Below are 15,162 nucleotides of genomic sequence, written 5' to 3' on the forward strand. Positions count from 1 at the left end.
GGACTTTGGGCCCGCCTCACATCTCTTATCAATCAGTGAATTGCGCCCCCTGGCGACGAGTTAGAGCATAATTCTTACAATTGCGTGTGTATTACAGTGTACAATGTTTGCGAATCGACTGTGAGGACATTATCAGTGTGATGTAATGCCCTTCAGTGCCATCAGAGTGGTTTTAAAATAGCCTACCTGACTTGCACCACAAAGTCAACATGAGGTCTCCTGCTGCAACAGAATTGTGAAGCTGTTTTTCTTAGACAGATAAATGGTCTTTGACTTGCTCAGTTGATTTGGCTGTAATAAGTTCAAAGTGGTGTGCATTATCTTAAAATAATAAATAAATAAAATACAAACACATCCAGTTCATCTGAGCAAAAGTTCTCAGTTCATATCAATATGGTTTTCATTATTTTGCTTCACTTCACAAAAATTTGTTTTAAGTTATGGAGTACAGTTGCAAAATAAGTGTCACGTTGTCAACAGTATCAGTAACATCAGTGCATTAATACGATAAAGGTAGTACTTCTGGACAGGTCCAGGCAGGGCCGTAGCCAGGATTTTAGAGAAACTGAGCGTCCTCAATGGTAGCTTCGGCCCTAGGTCCAGATCAAGAGTAGCAGTGACCCAGTGGTGTCCAGTCAGATCATGTGTCCTGACACCTGAATTATTTTTGTCTTATACGAAAAAAAGTATAGAAATGTACTGCATCAATATAATACAGGACATTTATACAATGAAAATGTCCTCTGGCAGTCTCAGTCATTTTAATTCAAATATAAGCTAAGGTTGTTATTTCTACGGAAGCCCTAAAGGGTCATGCATTCATACATTTTATTTCCTCGGTTTTCCCGTGATAACGAGTTAATTTCATTTGTTTTCTCGAGATCTCGAGTTATTATCTCGAAATAACAACTGCTGTTTTCCAGAGATAACGGGATAATTTTCTCGAGATCTCGAGATGACGCAACTTTGTTTTCCAGAGATAACGATATATATTTGGTGATTTAAGGGATAAAGCAGAAGAAAGATATTTGAAGAACCTCATGGGTAAAGCATGCATATTTGAAGCCACAAAGAAAACACAATTAACCATCGCATGTTATAAAATGTTGATGAAACATCAGCGGCTTCTTGAGGAGGATGTAAGCAGAATTTCATTTTTGAACGTGGATGGGACAATTTGAGTTACGATGAGGGCTGGAATCAGAATTGATCATTTGAGGTTGAGAAGGTCGAATGGATGTAAACAGTTATTTTGTTTGTGATACTCTTCCTTTTATTTGTTTAAATCAATATCCATATATATATAATTGTACAAGGTAGATGTAGGGTTGTGTAGATTTATGCATTTATTCATTTGGATATGTGAGTACATGCAGTTTGGGTATGTGTTGGTGTATGTGATAAGTATGACCTAATAGGTATGTTTGTTTCCTCTTTCCTAAAATGTACTGTATTCATTTTCTGTAGATATTTATGTAATAGATAAACAATAATAAAAGAGAGCATTTTTACAGTGTGTATTAGTACTTTTACTTTAGTATCTGAGTACTTCCTCCAGCAGTACTAGGCTGTACTCCTATCAGCTCCATGGCTTTAGCATTAAAGTAATAACTGAACATCTCGACCTGAACGCCCCCTTCCTGCGGGGCGGGCAAAGAGCGTGTCCTCCAATCAGATTCCCCCGCTGCTGTCACGTGCCTCTCACCAGCCAATAGCGAGCCACGGATTAACAACTTTGCCGCACCCAAGTGAGATGATGGCGGAGGGGCGGAGCGACGGAGGGACGACAAGCGCAGAGAGATAAACCCACTCTGAAATCACCAGGGTCGGGGATAAAAATAGTGAAACCCGCCGTCCCGCTTTCACCGAGCACTGTTTATATCTCATCACTTCATCAAAGAGAGGGTAAGCTCGGAAATAATCGACGTGTTTTGCTTTTCAGCGGGAGTGTTTGTCCGGTGACCCATGTGTGTTTTTTGTTAATGTTTGTAGTCTCGTTGTTTCAGTGTGGCGAGCTCTCACTGTTTTGGCTAATGTGTTGGTCGGTGTAGTCTGCAGAGAGGTGGCGGTGCACGTTTTACACTGTGAAACGTGTATTTCTACAGTTTATTGTGATTTAGTTAATTCGTCTGCTCTGCACACGGCTTCCTGTATTGAACAATAACAGCCCAGGGCCACACACACTTTCCCCGGGTGGGTTTTTAACCCCAGTGTGGTTAGCATACAGTCCGAGCAGGCCCGTGCTTGTATTATTCTGCATTTCACATGCGCACAGGTTTGCTGTTGCTCTTTTAATATGGACTCTGGTGCTGCTCAGGTCGATGTTTCTTGTTGTGTAGGATTGTTTTGTAGTCTGGGCGTGTTGTGAAGCAGAGGATATTGAGCTACATCCACTGATGGAGCAGTTTCCTGTTGATCAGATGGCACAATGTCCTGTGCTAATTCATGTCTTTCAATCAAAAGCACATCACTTCTCATCCTGTCCTTTCTCAGTGTAGGGGGAGACCTTGTGCCACACTGCACCAGAAAAATGTCCTCATTAATCCCAATGGGACATTTTTTTTTTTTTTTACACAAACTTAAGAATTTCCCCAAATCTAAAGGGACGTCTTCCAGTTGCTTCATTTGTACAACCAATAGTCCAAAATCCAAAAAGTCTTTATTTACTTTAATAAATGACAAAGAAAAGCCTCAGATCCTCACATTTCAGAAGCTAGAACCTGCAAATGTTTGACATTTTTGCTTGCAAGATGACTGAAACGATTAATTAGTTGTCAAAATAGTGGACTACTCATCACAGCTCTTCTTATAAGTGAAATGCAACGAACAAAACATATAATAGAAACCAAGAACTACAACAAAAGATGGATGTAAAACTTGAACCAACTCAGTATACAACACACTATATTAGAATTGGAAAAATACAAAAAATGCAAAACAGATGCATCATGATTAGAGCTGCAATGATTAATCGATCAACTATTAAATAAATCACCAACTATTTTGATAATCGATTATTTGGTTTGAGTAATTTTTTAAAGAAAAATACTAAAGATTCAGATTCCAGCTTCCTCAATGTAAATATTTTCTGCTTTCTTTAGTCCTTCTATGACAGTAAACAGAATATCTTTGGCTTGAGAAAAAAACAAGACATTTGAGGATGTTCTCTGGGGCTTTTGGAAACACTGATCAACTTTTTCCACCATTTTCTGCTATTTTATAGACCAAACAGCTGATCACTGAAGCAAGAAAATAATTGACTGACTAATCGGCAATGAAATTAACCGTTTAGTTGCTGACCTTATCACGATGATACTATTATTATTATTATTATTATTATTATTATATTAACAATTCATCATCATTCAGCAAGTAATTTTCCACATATATGTGGCTTCAAACTTCCCAGATGTGAGAATTTGCTGCCTTTCTCTATTTTATATGATTGTTAATTGATTGCCTTCAAGTTCTGGGCTTTTGGTCAGACTACAAGTATCTGAAATATAACAAACTATTTTCTCACATTTTAGAGGCCGAAAGGTTAGTAGAGTCATTTAGGACATAAATAGAATGGCGCTCAGTAGAGTGCATACCTCCGCCAAGGCCCAACAGTCCCCTTTATCCGCATCAAATTGTTTTCACTCATAGATACCAGCCACCTAAATACTCCGGATCCAACCAACCATCAAATTGACCCGGGTGAAAACATAACCTCCTTGGCGGAGGTAATTAACAGATTAATAAACAATAAAAACAATTGTTAGCCCTAAATGTCCAACTCTAATAAGAGTGTCAGTAGGAGGATGTAGAGGTGATAATAATCTGATAGTTTGTTTTTAGGCCCAAAACGAGACCACTAAGTCGTTGCTGTGTCTGGCTTCTTTCTGAAGTCCACTGTGAAGTCCCTTCCCCCTCGTACAGTATGAGGATTAGCAGAGCCAAACTGCCAAGATAAATTGTCTGCGAGTGTGTGTGTTAAGGGACGGTAACTCCCTGGATTTGGTAATTCTGTTAGAATGAGTGAAATTCCCAATGGAGGGAGGAAGCTTAGCTCTGTCAGTCTGGCTCCATGTTGCCACCCTCCACACTCACACACACACACACTACACTACTGCACACTGACATACACACTCACTCTAGATACAGAGTGTTTGTTTTACTCCCACTCCCCACGCCCACACCCTTGACTGCAGTGCAGCTGAAAATGTGTTCTTCATTTCTAGTCTGTTCTCTCTATTTCACTCTTTCCTTCCTTCCTCCCCATATGTGGTCACTTAGCAGGGCTTTGTTTAAGCTAGAGATGTGAAAACCACCATTCTTGAACTTTCATTCACACCACAGAGGTCACTAAAAGATCTTGTCAATCTACGTAGCTGTGTTTGGGTCAAATATTTATCCAGCAGAATGCTGCACAGATGCACACATGATAAAGGTCTGAGTGTGAGGCTATAGGGAAACTGTCCAGGGAGGGGTGTTTTGTTACAGAGAGCAATCTTCCACCACTCGGTCCCATATGACGTGCAACAGCCAGATAAACCCCCAGCCACTGTACTTATATGCTAGCACAACACAGCGTCTGGACTGGCCTTGGTAGTCGGCAACAGATAATACCTTTCCAATGCTGCTTGTCTCACTGATGGTGAAGTTTACATACAGAACATTTCAAAAATGCATGTTGTAGGCTGTGTCTGCATAGCTATTTTTCTTGTCTCTCATTTGAGATATATTTTATATATATTTTCTGATATTTAGTAATTCAAACAATGAATCACTTACCTTTTAATAATCCTCACTTTGATTAGGGCTCGGCAATATGGTCGTAAAACAACATCCAGACATTTTTATTCCACATTGTGCCACATGATATTTATCTATCTATCCATCTAAAAGTCAAACATCACATTATTTTTGACCAAACACCTTGATATCGACCTTATTTAATGTAATGACCAATTGGGTAACGGCAGCACTTAAGACAAGGTAAAGACAACACTTCCAATAACATTATTAGGGTTGGAAAGATTATCGGCCTGGCTGATTATTGGGTCTGAGATTCAGCATTTTTCTGATAATCAGTATTGGTGCTTATAGGTCCGATTGCTGTGAAATAAATACATTAAAAAATGTTATACTTTGGCACTGATGCAGGATCCTCCCTCTCGCTGTAGTGACCACTCTGTGGTCTCATTCAATGTCCTGCCCACAACACTCTCATCTCATTGTTTACAGGTCACCAGTAACACAGAATAATCTGAATCTGCAAAGTAACTAGTAACTTAAGTTGTCAAATAAATGTCATGAAGAGGAAATATAAAGTGGCAGAAAATGGAAATAGTCAATTAAATGCAATTTTAAAGTACTTTACTTGAGTAAATTGTAGCTATCTACATCCCATCTCTGGTTATTCTAAATGTACGTCAGTTCTAAATATCTATCGATCTCCTTGATCACTAATAATCAGTATAGGCCATAAAAAAACACATTTGTTAATCCCAGATAATAATATCCAAAATATAAGACGATAGGTGTCATATTAAGATATCTATGTCTCGCCTTTTTTCCTTAATTGTTGTAGTGTGAGCAGTGAGGTCAGTAAATACGCATTTGCTGTTGCCTCCTCATTTTCTTCAACGCTGTATTTAAGTTACTGCGCTGTTAGCTCATGTTGTGAAGAACAGCACGACTTCTGTGTGTCAATTACTGTCTGCTGTACAAGACCATACACTGGGCAGTGCTAAAATGTCACCTAATGCATTCCTACCAGTCATAGTAGTTAGGTGTGTGTAACACACACACACACACACACACACACACACACACACACACACACACACACACACACACTAAAGAGCAGTTGCTAGTGGAGTCTTCGTCCCCAGTAATGACAGTAATGACTGGCATCCAGCTCAGAGATATAAAGAGCCACGCCTGAGTGCTTCTCTCAAATGTCTGAAAACTGCTTGAAACGCCAACTGTACACAGACGCACACACAAATACACACACAGCCGTTACATAAAGAGAGTTTGAGGCCATTTTTTTAAACACCATAATGATCTTTTCACTGGCGATTGTTTGATTGGCATATTTTTGGAACAAACTTAATGGATCCTTTTTCAGAGTGCTTTCCTTTCTCAGAGAGCTTAGTCACGCTGAAAAGAAGTCTTTAGTGCAAGCTTCCGCCTCTCAAAGGAGCGCTACGGTAAAAATCGAAATATGTATAATGAACGCCACCGTGGGAGAGTGGGCAGCCGGGTGCTCCTCTTCATATAGCATCTCTGTTTTTCTCTTCCCACTGTTGGGTCACAGCAGCCTCTTTGGAGAGTGGAAACATCTGCATTCAGTGGTGTCAAGTTCAAAACATCAGTTTGCGTCAGTCATCTAAAGGAAATTCGATCGCATGTTTAACGCAACGGCATCCTGTTCATTTCCCCATCAAGTGTGCAGATGTACGTTGTCCAAACACGTAACCAAGAGGGGCTGTTTGCCGTCTGAGCAGTTTGATGATATATACTGCAAAATACTAATTTGTGCCTAACGACCCTTCTGGAGTATAGGTTGTAGAAAAGGGACATCCAGAGTTCTTGGTCATTAGCTTTCCTTTTATCTGATACCAGATGCGTCTCTTGATCTGCCTGTTGTTGCTGTTGCCAGGTGTTCTTTGGCTTGCCTCTTTTTCCATTTCCCATGTCAAAGCTTGTCTGGTGTTGACACTGGTTTTTCGTAGTAATCCTCTAGTACTTGTTGTCTCCTTGTCCGCAGATTGTTATTGCTGATCTTATCTGGCCAGTGGATATGGAAATTTAATTAGGATTGCTTTGGATTTGTATGATTATTGCATCACTACCTTTTTATTTCGGATATTTAAGAAAATGTACTTCATTATAAAATGTACATTGATATTACAATGCATATCCCTACTTTCTAGTATGAATCTGAATATTTCATAGACAGTGGGCCTGCATGGTATGAGTAAAACCTGTGATGTAACTCTTTTCAATATCAGAATGACAATCTGGCCTGCGGTAAAGAAACAAATATTAAGTGCCTTAAGTGTAGCTCTTCTGTCCTTCCTCAGGCATTGTGCTAGCTCACCTCGTAGTCACCGCCAAATTTACACCATTTAATCTGAGGGTAGCTGATGGCTAGCTGGGGTTTCATTTGATTGGCCAAATAATGTGAATGCTTGGACTATGTATCCAGGGCTCCATCTGATCCAGGTCAAATTTGATCATCTTTGTTCATATCGCAATGACAATGAAAATACAAATTATCATTTAGCACTAATAGATGGGTGAAATGGCTTTAAGACCCCACCAGAAGTCTTGTTCATGATGTTAGTGCAGAGATGGTTTTACAAATGAAAAGGATAAAAAAGATGCACACAGTCAGCTCAGTGAAAGCGATTTATTTGAAGCTAGTGGTTTCTTGTAAATGCAACCTTTGGACTAAATAAAGAGATTTAACCAGCTGTCTGTGACCACCAAATTAACAACAATCAGCATGTATAGTAGGGTCCAATGTTTCCATACTTAGGCTGCTGTTTCCTTTGCTAACTTCTGTGCCAGCAAGTCAGAAAGCCTTGATTATTGCACTGACAAATCACATCGTCTTTCACTTCTCCCTCAATAGTAGGTGGCATATACTCAACTGTATGAATGTGATGCTTGATTCATCATCACAACATGTTCCTGTTGCTTAGAGACAAGAAACCCCTTGGATGCATACAGTCAAGAGGTTTTCCACATCCACAATAAAATGGAGGCAGAAGTAGCAGCTTTTGGTGTGCATAAGATGTTAAATGCTATGTTTTGGTCGCCCTCGGCAAATAACAGAATATAAGGGAGAGTCCGACACTTGCCTTTAGTCTGGGATGGCCCAAAGCAGGTTTGTCTGACTGGTTTTGCTGTATGCCTAAGTGTCAGTGTTGTGTCTCTTTCTTCCAGACCTGCTGAACTCTGAGAGGTGGTCAGGCTACAGTCTATAGACGTAGGACCAGATACTGTCAGTCAGGGGCTGCTATAAATTCTCCAACATCTGCAGGGTGGTGCATGAGTTGCAGCTTTAGACACACCCCTGGTTCCACTCAATAAGGGCAGGGTGCTTTCCGATACACATCATTGAATGGGTGCGGTTATGGAAACCAGGGTGAACCTGCCCTCAGGGACCCAGGTCATCACAAGATGTTCGATTTCTACCATTACTACATATCTTTAATGTTCAGTCTGATTGTGTCTCTACTAAAGAAGGTTCAAGTTGAAGAGTTGATTTTCTGGTTGTCAATCTAAAACAAATGTGCTGTTTTTAATTCGGTTTATTTTAATTTCTAGAAGTGCACACAAACCTCTGAACTTGTCAAGCCTTTCAGTCAAATGTAACACGAGTAACACATTAGTTTGAATGTGTGCGCCTTGTGACACAGACTGGCTTGCAGCGTGATGTTGGCCTACAGCTGTTCTTGCATAACAGTAATCTTTAAAGGCTGTCCCGTGTTTCCATGGTAATGTATTTGGTTTCCATAGCGATTGCACTCTCAACAGGAGTGGAGGCTAGCCGAGCCCCCTGCACCTACATATCCGAGGAGAGATGAGATGTAAGGGGTTCTGGTGAGGCGGGGGCGCCTGTGGTTGTGAGGTGACAACATTCAGCACAGATGGAGACAGTTCCTGCATCTATGGCCAATGTTGTTGCTACATTATCCACGAAAAAAACAACAACTTTGAGATGTGGACATTTGTTTTAGCGTAGTTTTAAAAACATGCTCTTGAGATGTTAGTGCTGGATGTTGCACAGCTGGAGTGATTCAGTTAACATTTGTGGCAAGCCAAAGTGCAGCAGGAAATGAGTTTACTCAAGCAAATGCTCCTTGAAATGTAGGTGGCCTAATTTAACTCCATTACTAACATTTGTTAATGCACAATACAGCATAATGTTTTCCCTTTTAACCTCCTTGTTTTGTTTACTCTGATACTGAGGTGATTATACTGACAGAGAGCAGAAAATGCTGCACCACCACTGTCTGCAAATCTTCCGATACAGTCCTCCTCCCTCCTGCTGCTCCTCTTTTATTTTTCTCCTTCCTGCAGCTTTAACAAATACTTATGGTCCATTCGAGCTGTATTTGCAGATGTTAGCAGATTTTTTTGGTGGCGTGCACTGCAGTGTTGGACTCTGTCTGAACTGACAGCAGCCTTGAGACACACAAAGGATCCTGTTACACAATCCCTGCAGTGCTTTAATGCATAGAGATGAGGGTCATTGTGAGCGAGTTAGCATTAATATCAAGTTCTTATTTCTGGTTTGTGGGGAGCTATTTTTTTTGTCAATATTGTGAGGGGCATTTTTTCTCTCGTATTTCATGACTAGTGCCATTAATCAGCACAGGTGAACTGTGTTACAGTATTTATAATTGCTTCCATTTACTTAACAAGTGCAGTATCTGCATACTCCGACGAGTAGGTGGCAGTATGCAACTGTCAGTTTGCAATCTTATTATTTTAATCAGAGTTATGGAATATTAAATCCTCTTTGCTCACTACATCTTAGCCTTTTATCCTCTGGTGTGCATAAACCACAGGTCATGAACTTCATTTTAAAATATTAAAATTTAAAGTCGTTTATCGTTATCTGCTGAAAACAATAAACACCATAGTCTACTACATGCCTATAAATCTTGTTTGTTTGGTACAGACAACACAAACAAATGTGACATCAGTTTTCGCCTCTCCGGTGGATTTCCAAACAAGTATATTCTCCTCTCCGAACTAAAAAGGTCACCCTGAAGAATATCATGAATGTTTTATCCTTTAGGCTCTGGTCACTTTTTCAGGCGTCCTGTTTGTCAGCAGCAGACATGTTAGATGTGCCTCGTTGCCACTCGCAGTCAACATCAACATGAACAACAGGCAGCAAACGCAGCAGACCAGAGGGAATGAGGTCAGACCAGCAGTCTAGAAGCATTAAGACCGTCTTCCTGTTAACCAGGCTGACACAGGCCGGTCTTGGAAGGGGATGCAGAGACTTCAGCGTTGTCATGTACCTTTCTTTAAAGCGTTAGACATGCCAGCCCTGTCTGTCTCTATCAGAATAAACCTATGTATTTGTTTGCAAGTTATTTTGAAGTGTTTATAAGGCAGGTTTTTATGCGTATCCCACTGTTGCTCATTTTCTAGCCGCAAACCAGTCTGAGCTGTTTTTTCGCAGTGCATTGAGATTCATTTGCATTAATAACAGGCCAGAGACACACTCTTTCTCCCTAATGAGAGTATTTGGCAGCAGGGCTAATTGCTGATGTCCTTATTCTTCTGTCAATAACTGATGTCCTAATCACACCAGTCAGACAGAACAACAGAGTTTTCCTTGTTGAACGTTTGCAGAGACAGTAAGCCGCTTGTTTTCTTTCTCATATTCTTTATTTTGTAACTGCAATTTAAGGCCGTATTTATGATTTAAGATAAAACAGCATAGAGGAGATACAAAAGAGACAAATGTGAGAGGAATTGGTTTTAGGACGTCAGGGGCAGATGTTGGTAAAAAGCCATGGGTCTCAACCCCAGCTACCGCTACCTCATCTGTGGACCGAGTTTGGAGTTTCTTCACACGTGGAAGGCGTAGGAATTTAAGAAAGAGTTTTTTATTATAATATTTATCTCAATAAATTTAGTCCAGGATAACCCTTTAAAACGCTATACAAAATCCAGACAGGATGCTGCAAATATATTATATAAAATAGGGCTTGAAATATTTGGCGTCCTCTCATCCCGGATGTCTCGGCCGTGAAAGGGATTTTTGTGTATGTCAATGTACAGTTTATCTATTGCTTAGCAAATGTAAACTGAACCGAGCACCTACTACTTGTCCATCTGTTGCTGTTTGCCCATTCAGCCTGAAAACTTTAAACTGTTATTTTTTTCTCAACGTCTCAGTCCTTTCTGCCTTGCCATGTTTTGATAATTTATTTTCCCTTCATTCAATTTAATGGACAAAACATTGTTGACGGATCGCATTAAAACACACAAAAAGGCCTTGATTGGAGCAGGTGACCTGAGATTTTGTGAAAATGTTGGGTTTGATTTTCGTGGAAAATCTCAGAACAGCGATCAAAGCGGACAGAAACAGAAAGAGGCTCTGTCAGCGCTCAGTGTGATACTGGATGCTTTGGGTTTGGTCTGCAGTTGTCATGGTAGTTTTGGCTGAACATTTGTATTGATGTGGACTAATGGGCTGCATCACTTTCTGCCAGATCACCCCCTCTATTACCCGTACATGCTTGCACACACACATTTCCCTATGCTCAAAAGTGTGTCTGTGTCCTTCAGAGTCAGGGCTTGAGCTGTCTGTACTGTGACAGACAGGCAGAGCCCATTTATCCTCACATACACCCAGCCAGCAGATTGACATGGATCAATAGGAAATCTGTCACTCTCTTCTCTTCATGTCTCTAAATCCTCCCTGTTGTCAGTTGAAGGAGACACATGATAATGTTTGAGCTAAATGTTGACTATTGATCCCTGATATTACAATGACCATAACATACATTAGAAATTCCTGCGTGCTGATTAAGACTTTTAGCTCTTATGTTTTTCAGGCTGAATGTCAGAAACCTTTGGCTCCATTTCCAGTTTTTGTTTTACTTTCCTTTGCCCAGCCTTGACAGCTGAGTGCTGTTGTGATTCCAGGAAACACATTGTGGAAATCAATGAAAGCCCATTTGGGCTGGGAAGAGTGGTCACATGATTTGGAAGCAGAAGGCAGTGTGGTCTGTGATTGGCTATCTGGTCTAATGACTTGCACAGCTCATTTCCTTATTTCAAACACCTCTGTGTTTCTCTGTCAGCATCTTATTGTCTCAGACTTGATCATTGTTACTTATTTAAAATTAATTCAAGAAATATTTAGACATCTGTGTCCATCCAGCCATTATTATCCAACCACACAGCCATTTAGTTTTGATTATTATCAACCGTTACATTGTGGGACTGTTCAGGTAAAATATTTTAAGTTAACTTGTGAGAAAGGTTGATCAAAAGGCTTTTTCTGACCCTGTCATCTATAATACCTTGCACCAATGGTTGAAAAGTGTGATTGTGACAAATTCTGTGCCATAGACTTAAACTTCGATATAACACGCAGATCTGGGGACAAATTTAGAAACGGGTGTCTGAGCAAACAATGTTTGTCATCAATTTCTACAGGAGGCCAGCCCAGGATGAACGGCGATTCAGGTGCCGGGGTGGTGACGGCCCCACCTCCCACCACAGCCCCCCACAAGGAGCGGTACTTCGACCGGGTGGACGAGAGCAGTCCAGAGTACCAGAGAGAGAGAAACATGGCACCCGACCTGCGGCAGGACTTTAACATGATGGAGCAGAGGAAGAGGGTCTCCATGATACTACAGAGCCCGGTCAGTGGAACAGACGCATTAAATCATTCATATTCACATTCAGTTTCATACATTTGCTGTATGTTAACTCACAGAATACTGAGGTCACAGTTGATAAATGCACGCTGCCATAACCAGCATATTAAATCGTGAATAGGCTCTTATAGTATAAAGGCAGCAGCCTTGCCAACATCACATGATGGATCCAGTTTATTCCTGATCAACAGTGTGTCTGTGAGCAGCTGAATACCAGAGAGCAGTACTGTTTAAAGGCCTATTGTATGTATGAAAAGCACTGATGTATTCGGTTCCTGAAAAGGAGGTGGTGCTTATATGATGTTTTTGAGTTCAGATCATTGCTGAGAGACATCAAGCTGGTAACTGTGTCCAAGCCTGTCGTGATAATTACATTATTGACTTATCGATAAATGTACATGACCTGAACTTTTTTGGCTGACCTCGATATTGCCTGTTGTGTTTACATGCACGTTTGTTGAGAATGTCACCAACAATTAAGCCAATATGGCTTGAATAACCCATGCGATGGTTACTGACATTAATAAAAGCAAGTTTCTTCAAGTTAATTTTATGCATATTGTAAGAAATTTTAAGCAGTGACTGACTGAAGGGTCAGTAAACACTGCAGCATGCTGTCAAAGAATTGTGAGTTTGTTGTAAATAGGGGAAAATATGCAAAAAACTATGGTATGTTCATTCAGAGCGTGTAAACATGGTGTCAGTATATTTAAATTCCTCAATATGAAGTTTGTCCTAAAATCGCCCTTACCTGTCAATCTTCTTTTAAAGTCTTTTACCTGTTTGTGCCCTATTCTGCTTTGTTTTTGGGTCATTCTGTCTTTATATGTTTTTCTTCCTTGGCCCTTACATTTTTCTGTGTTTCTGTCTGCGTTGATGACCGGCAGGCATTCTGCGATGAGCTGGAAACAATGATCCAGGATCAGCTGAAGAAGGGCAAGACGCCCACGAGCCTGTTGGCTCTGCAGCAGATCGCAGACTTCATGACCACCAGCATGCCCTCCATGTATCCCGCGGCACCACAAGGAGGCATGGCGGCGCTCAACATGAGTAAGCAGAGAGCAGAATGAGTGTGTGTGTGTGTCTGTGTGTGACTTTTTGACCTCAACTCTACGATGTCTGTGCTCACAGTGAGTAATGCACCGTATGTCAAAGTTAATTTCTGGACAAAGAGTCTTGTTGGAGTGGATGGGTCTTATTTTATTCCATACAGAGCACTGGATGTTTCCATTTCTGCCCACTTAGTGTCTCGTTCTGCTCACTATTATTTGTCAACTTCTTTCATATAAGTAAACCTTGTCTGACCCTGTCTCTCTCTCTCAGGTTTGGGTATGGTGACTCCAGTGAATGATCTGCGTGGCTCAGACTCCATTTCCTATGACAAAGGCGAGAAGCTGCTTCGCTGCAAGCTGGCTGCCTTTTATCGACTTGCTGACTTGTTTGGCTGGTCGGAGCTCATCTACAACCACCTCACAGTAAGATTGGCTTCGTTCTTGATAATACAGCGGCCGTGTTGACTGAATTTGTCATCCAGCAGTTCAGTGAGGATATGATTCACAGTGAGGCTTTTAGTATAACCATTAATAGCGGAGCTGGAGAGACAGGAGCTTGCAGGTTTCAAAACAACAGGAAGTTAATAATTGTAGTCTGACCGGCTGATTTGGTCCGCTCACCAACATCGTCAACAGCAGCAGTTGCTGTGACACACAGCTCATTGAAGAGCTGTGCCTGATGGCCACAATCTGTGTCACACATGATGCACATAATTTCAGATTTAGTGTGACTTACACTTTCTAAGGAGTCCTCAGAATAACCAACCATGAATCTGGTTACAAATCAGAGAAGACAGGCACTCTGTATAACTCCAGAACTTGACTGAGAATTATCACCTTCTTCATTATCAAACTAATGCAGTGATAGTTGTCTTTAAATCTGTGGCTACACTGCAAACAAGAACTGGTAATGGATAATACGGCACACTTTTTTAATAGTGCTAGTTTGCCAAAATATAAGCAAATATACGCTTAAAAACAGGGCTCAAGTTGTAGCCTTCAAGTGACTCCATGGCAATATTATTCCTCCTGTTTACATCACTCAAAGCAAGAAAGGTTTTTGCAGAGGGCGTAGTTGTCTACATTTTGTCTTAATTGAAGATCACAGTGCCAAATTCGGGATGTTCAAATTTCCCTGGTGTTTAAAGGGACATTAAAACTTAAGACTAGTTGAATAGTCTAAAAATCAGACAGTGTGAAAAAATTAAATCTTTGATTGCTGATGTTAAAACTAGTAAAATATGCTAATTATTTTGAAAGTGTCAGTACAATAAACATAACAATGTGTCTTTAATAAAAATAAGGTGTTATGTGGGTAGATATCTGATTTTGAAGGTTACAGAATAGTTTAAGAAGATATGTTTTGTTGTATGTAAAATGAATAATTTTGTTCACTGATGCCTTCACTGTTTTTAGTTTTTTAGTTCATAAATTCCTGGGTAATTCTTTATGTACTTAAAAGAAATGCTACTGTGTCGGCCAACGGCCTTTTCGTTATCAATTACTTCAATTATAGTTGGAGCCAATTGCACTATATATATACTATACACTATATACTATATATAGATTATACACTATAATCTAATGTGACTGTTCTCTTGTCTTCTAGGTCAGGGTGAACTCAGACGATGAACGCTTCCTAATTGTCCCTTTTGGGCTCCTGTACAGTGAAGTCACTGCCTCCAGTCTGGTGA

General features: G+C 40.4%; 1 protein-coding gene across 7 annotated transcripts in view; it reads left to right on the plus strand.

Annotated features, from left to right (window-relative positions):
• The first annotated feature begins 1,776 nt into the window (after positions 1-1,776).
• add1 (adducin 1 (alpha)) overlaps positions 1,777-15,162 on the plus strand; it is a 30,568-nt gene continuing 17,182 nt past the window's right edge. For 5 of the 7 annotated variants that reach the window (XM_084383733.1, XM_084383738.1, XM_084383732.1 and 2 more), the window contains exons 1-5: positions 1,812-1,905; positions 12,193-12,401; positions 13,304-13,466; positions 13,740-13,891; positions 15,078-15,158. In XM_084383733.1, coding sequence (XP_084239859.1) covers positions 12,207-12,401; positions 13,304-13,466; positions 13,740-13,891; positions 15,078-15,158 — 591 coding nt within the window. In that variant the 5' untranslated portion in view covers positions 1,812-1,905; positions 12,193-12,206. Of the gene's footprint in view, positions 1,906-12,192; positions 12,402-13,303; positions 13,467-13,739; positions 13,892-15,077; positions 15,159-15,162 lie in introns of all 7 variants that reach the window. The other 2 variants (XM_084383736.1, XM_084383737.1) reach the window with 1 other exon arrangement.

The sequence above is a fragment of the Pagrus pagrus genome (genome assembly GCF_965226575.1).
Source record: "Pagrus pagrus genome assembly, chromosome: 19".
Classification (NCBI taxonomy): Eukaryota; Metazoa; Chordata; class Actinopteri; order Spariformes; family Sparidae; genus Pagrus; species Pagrus pagrus.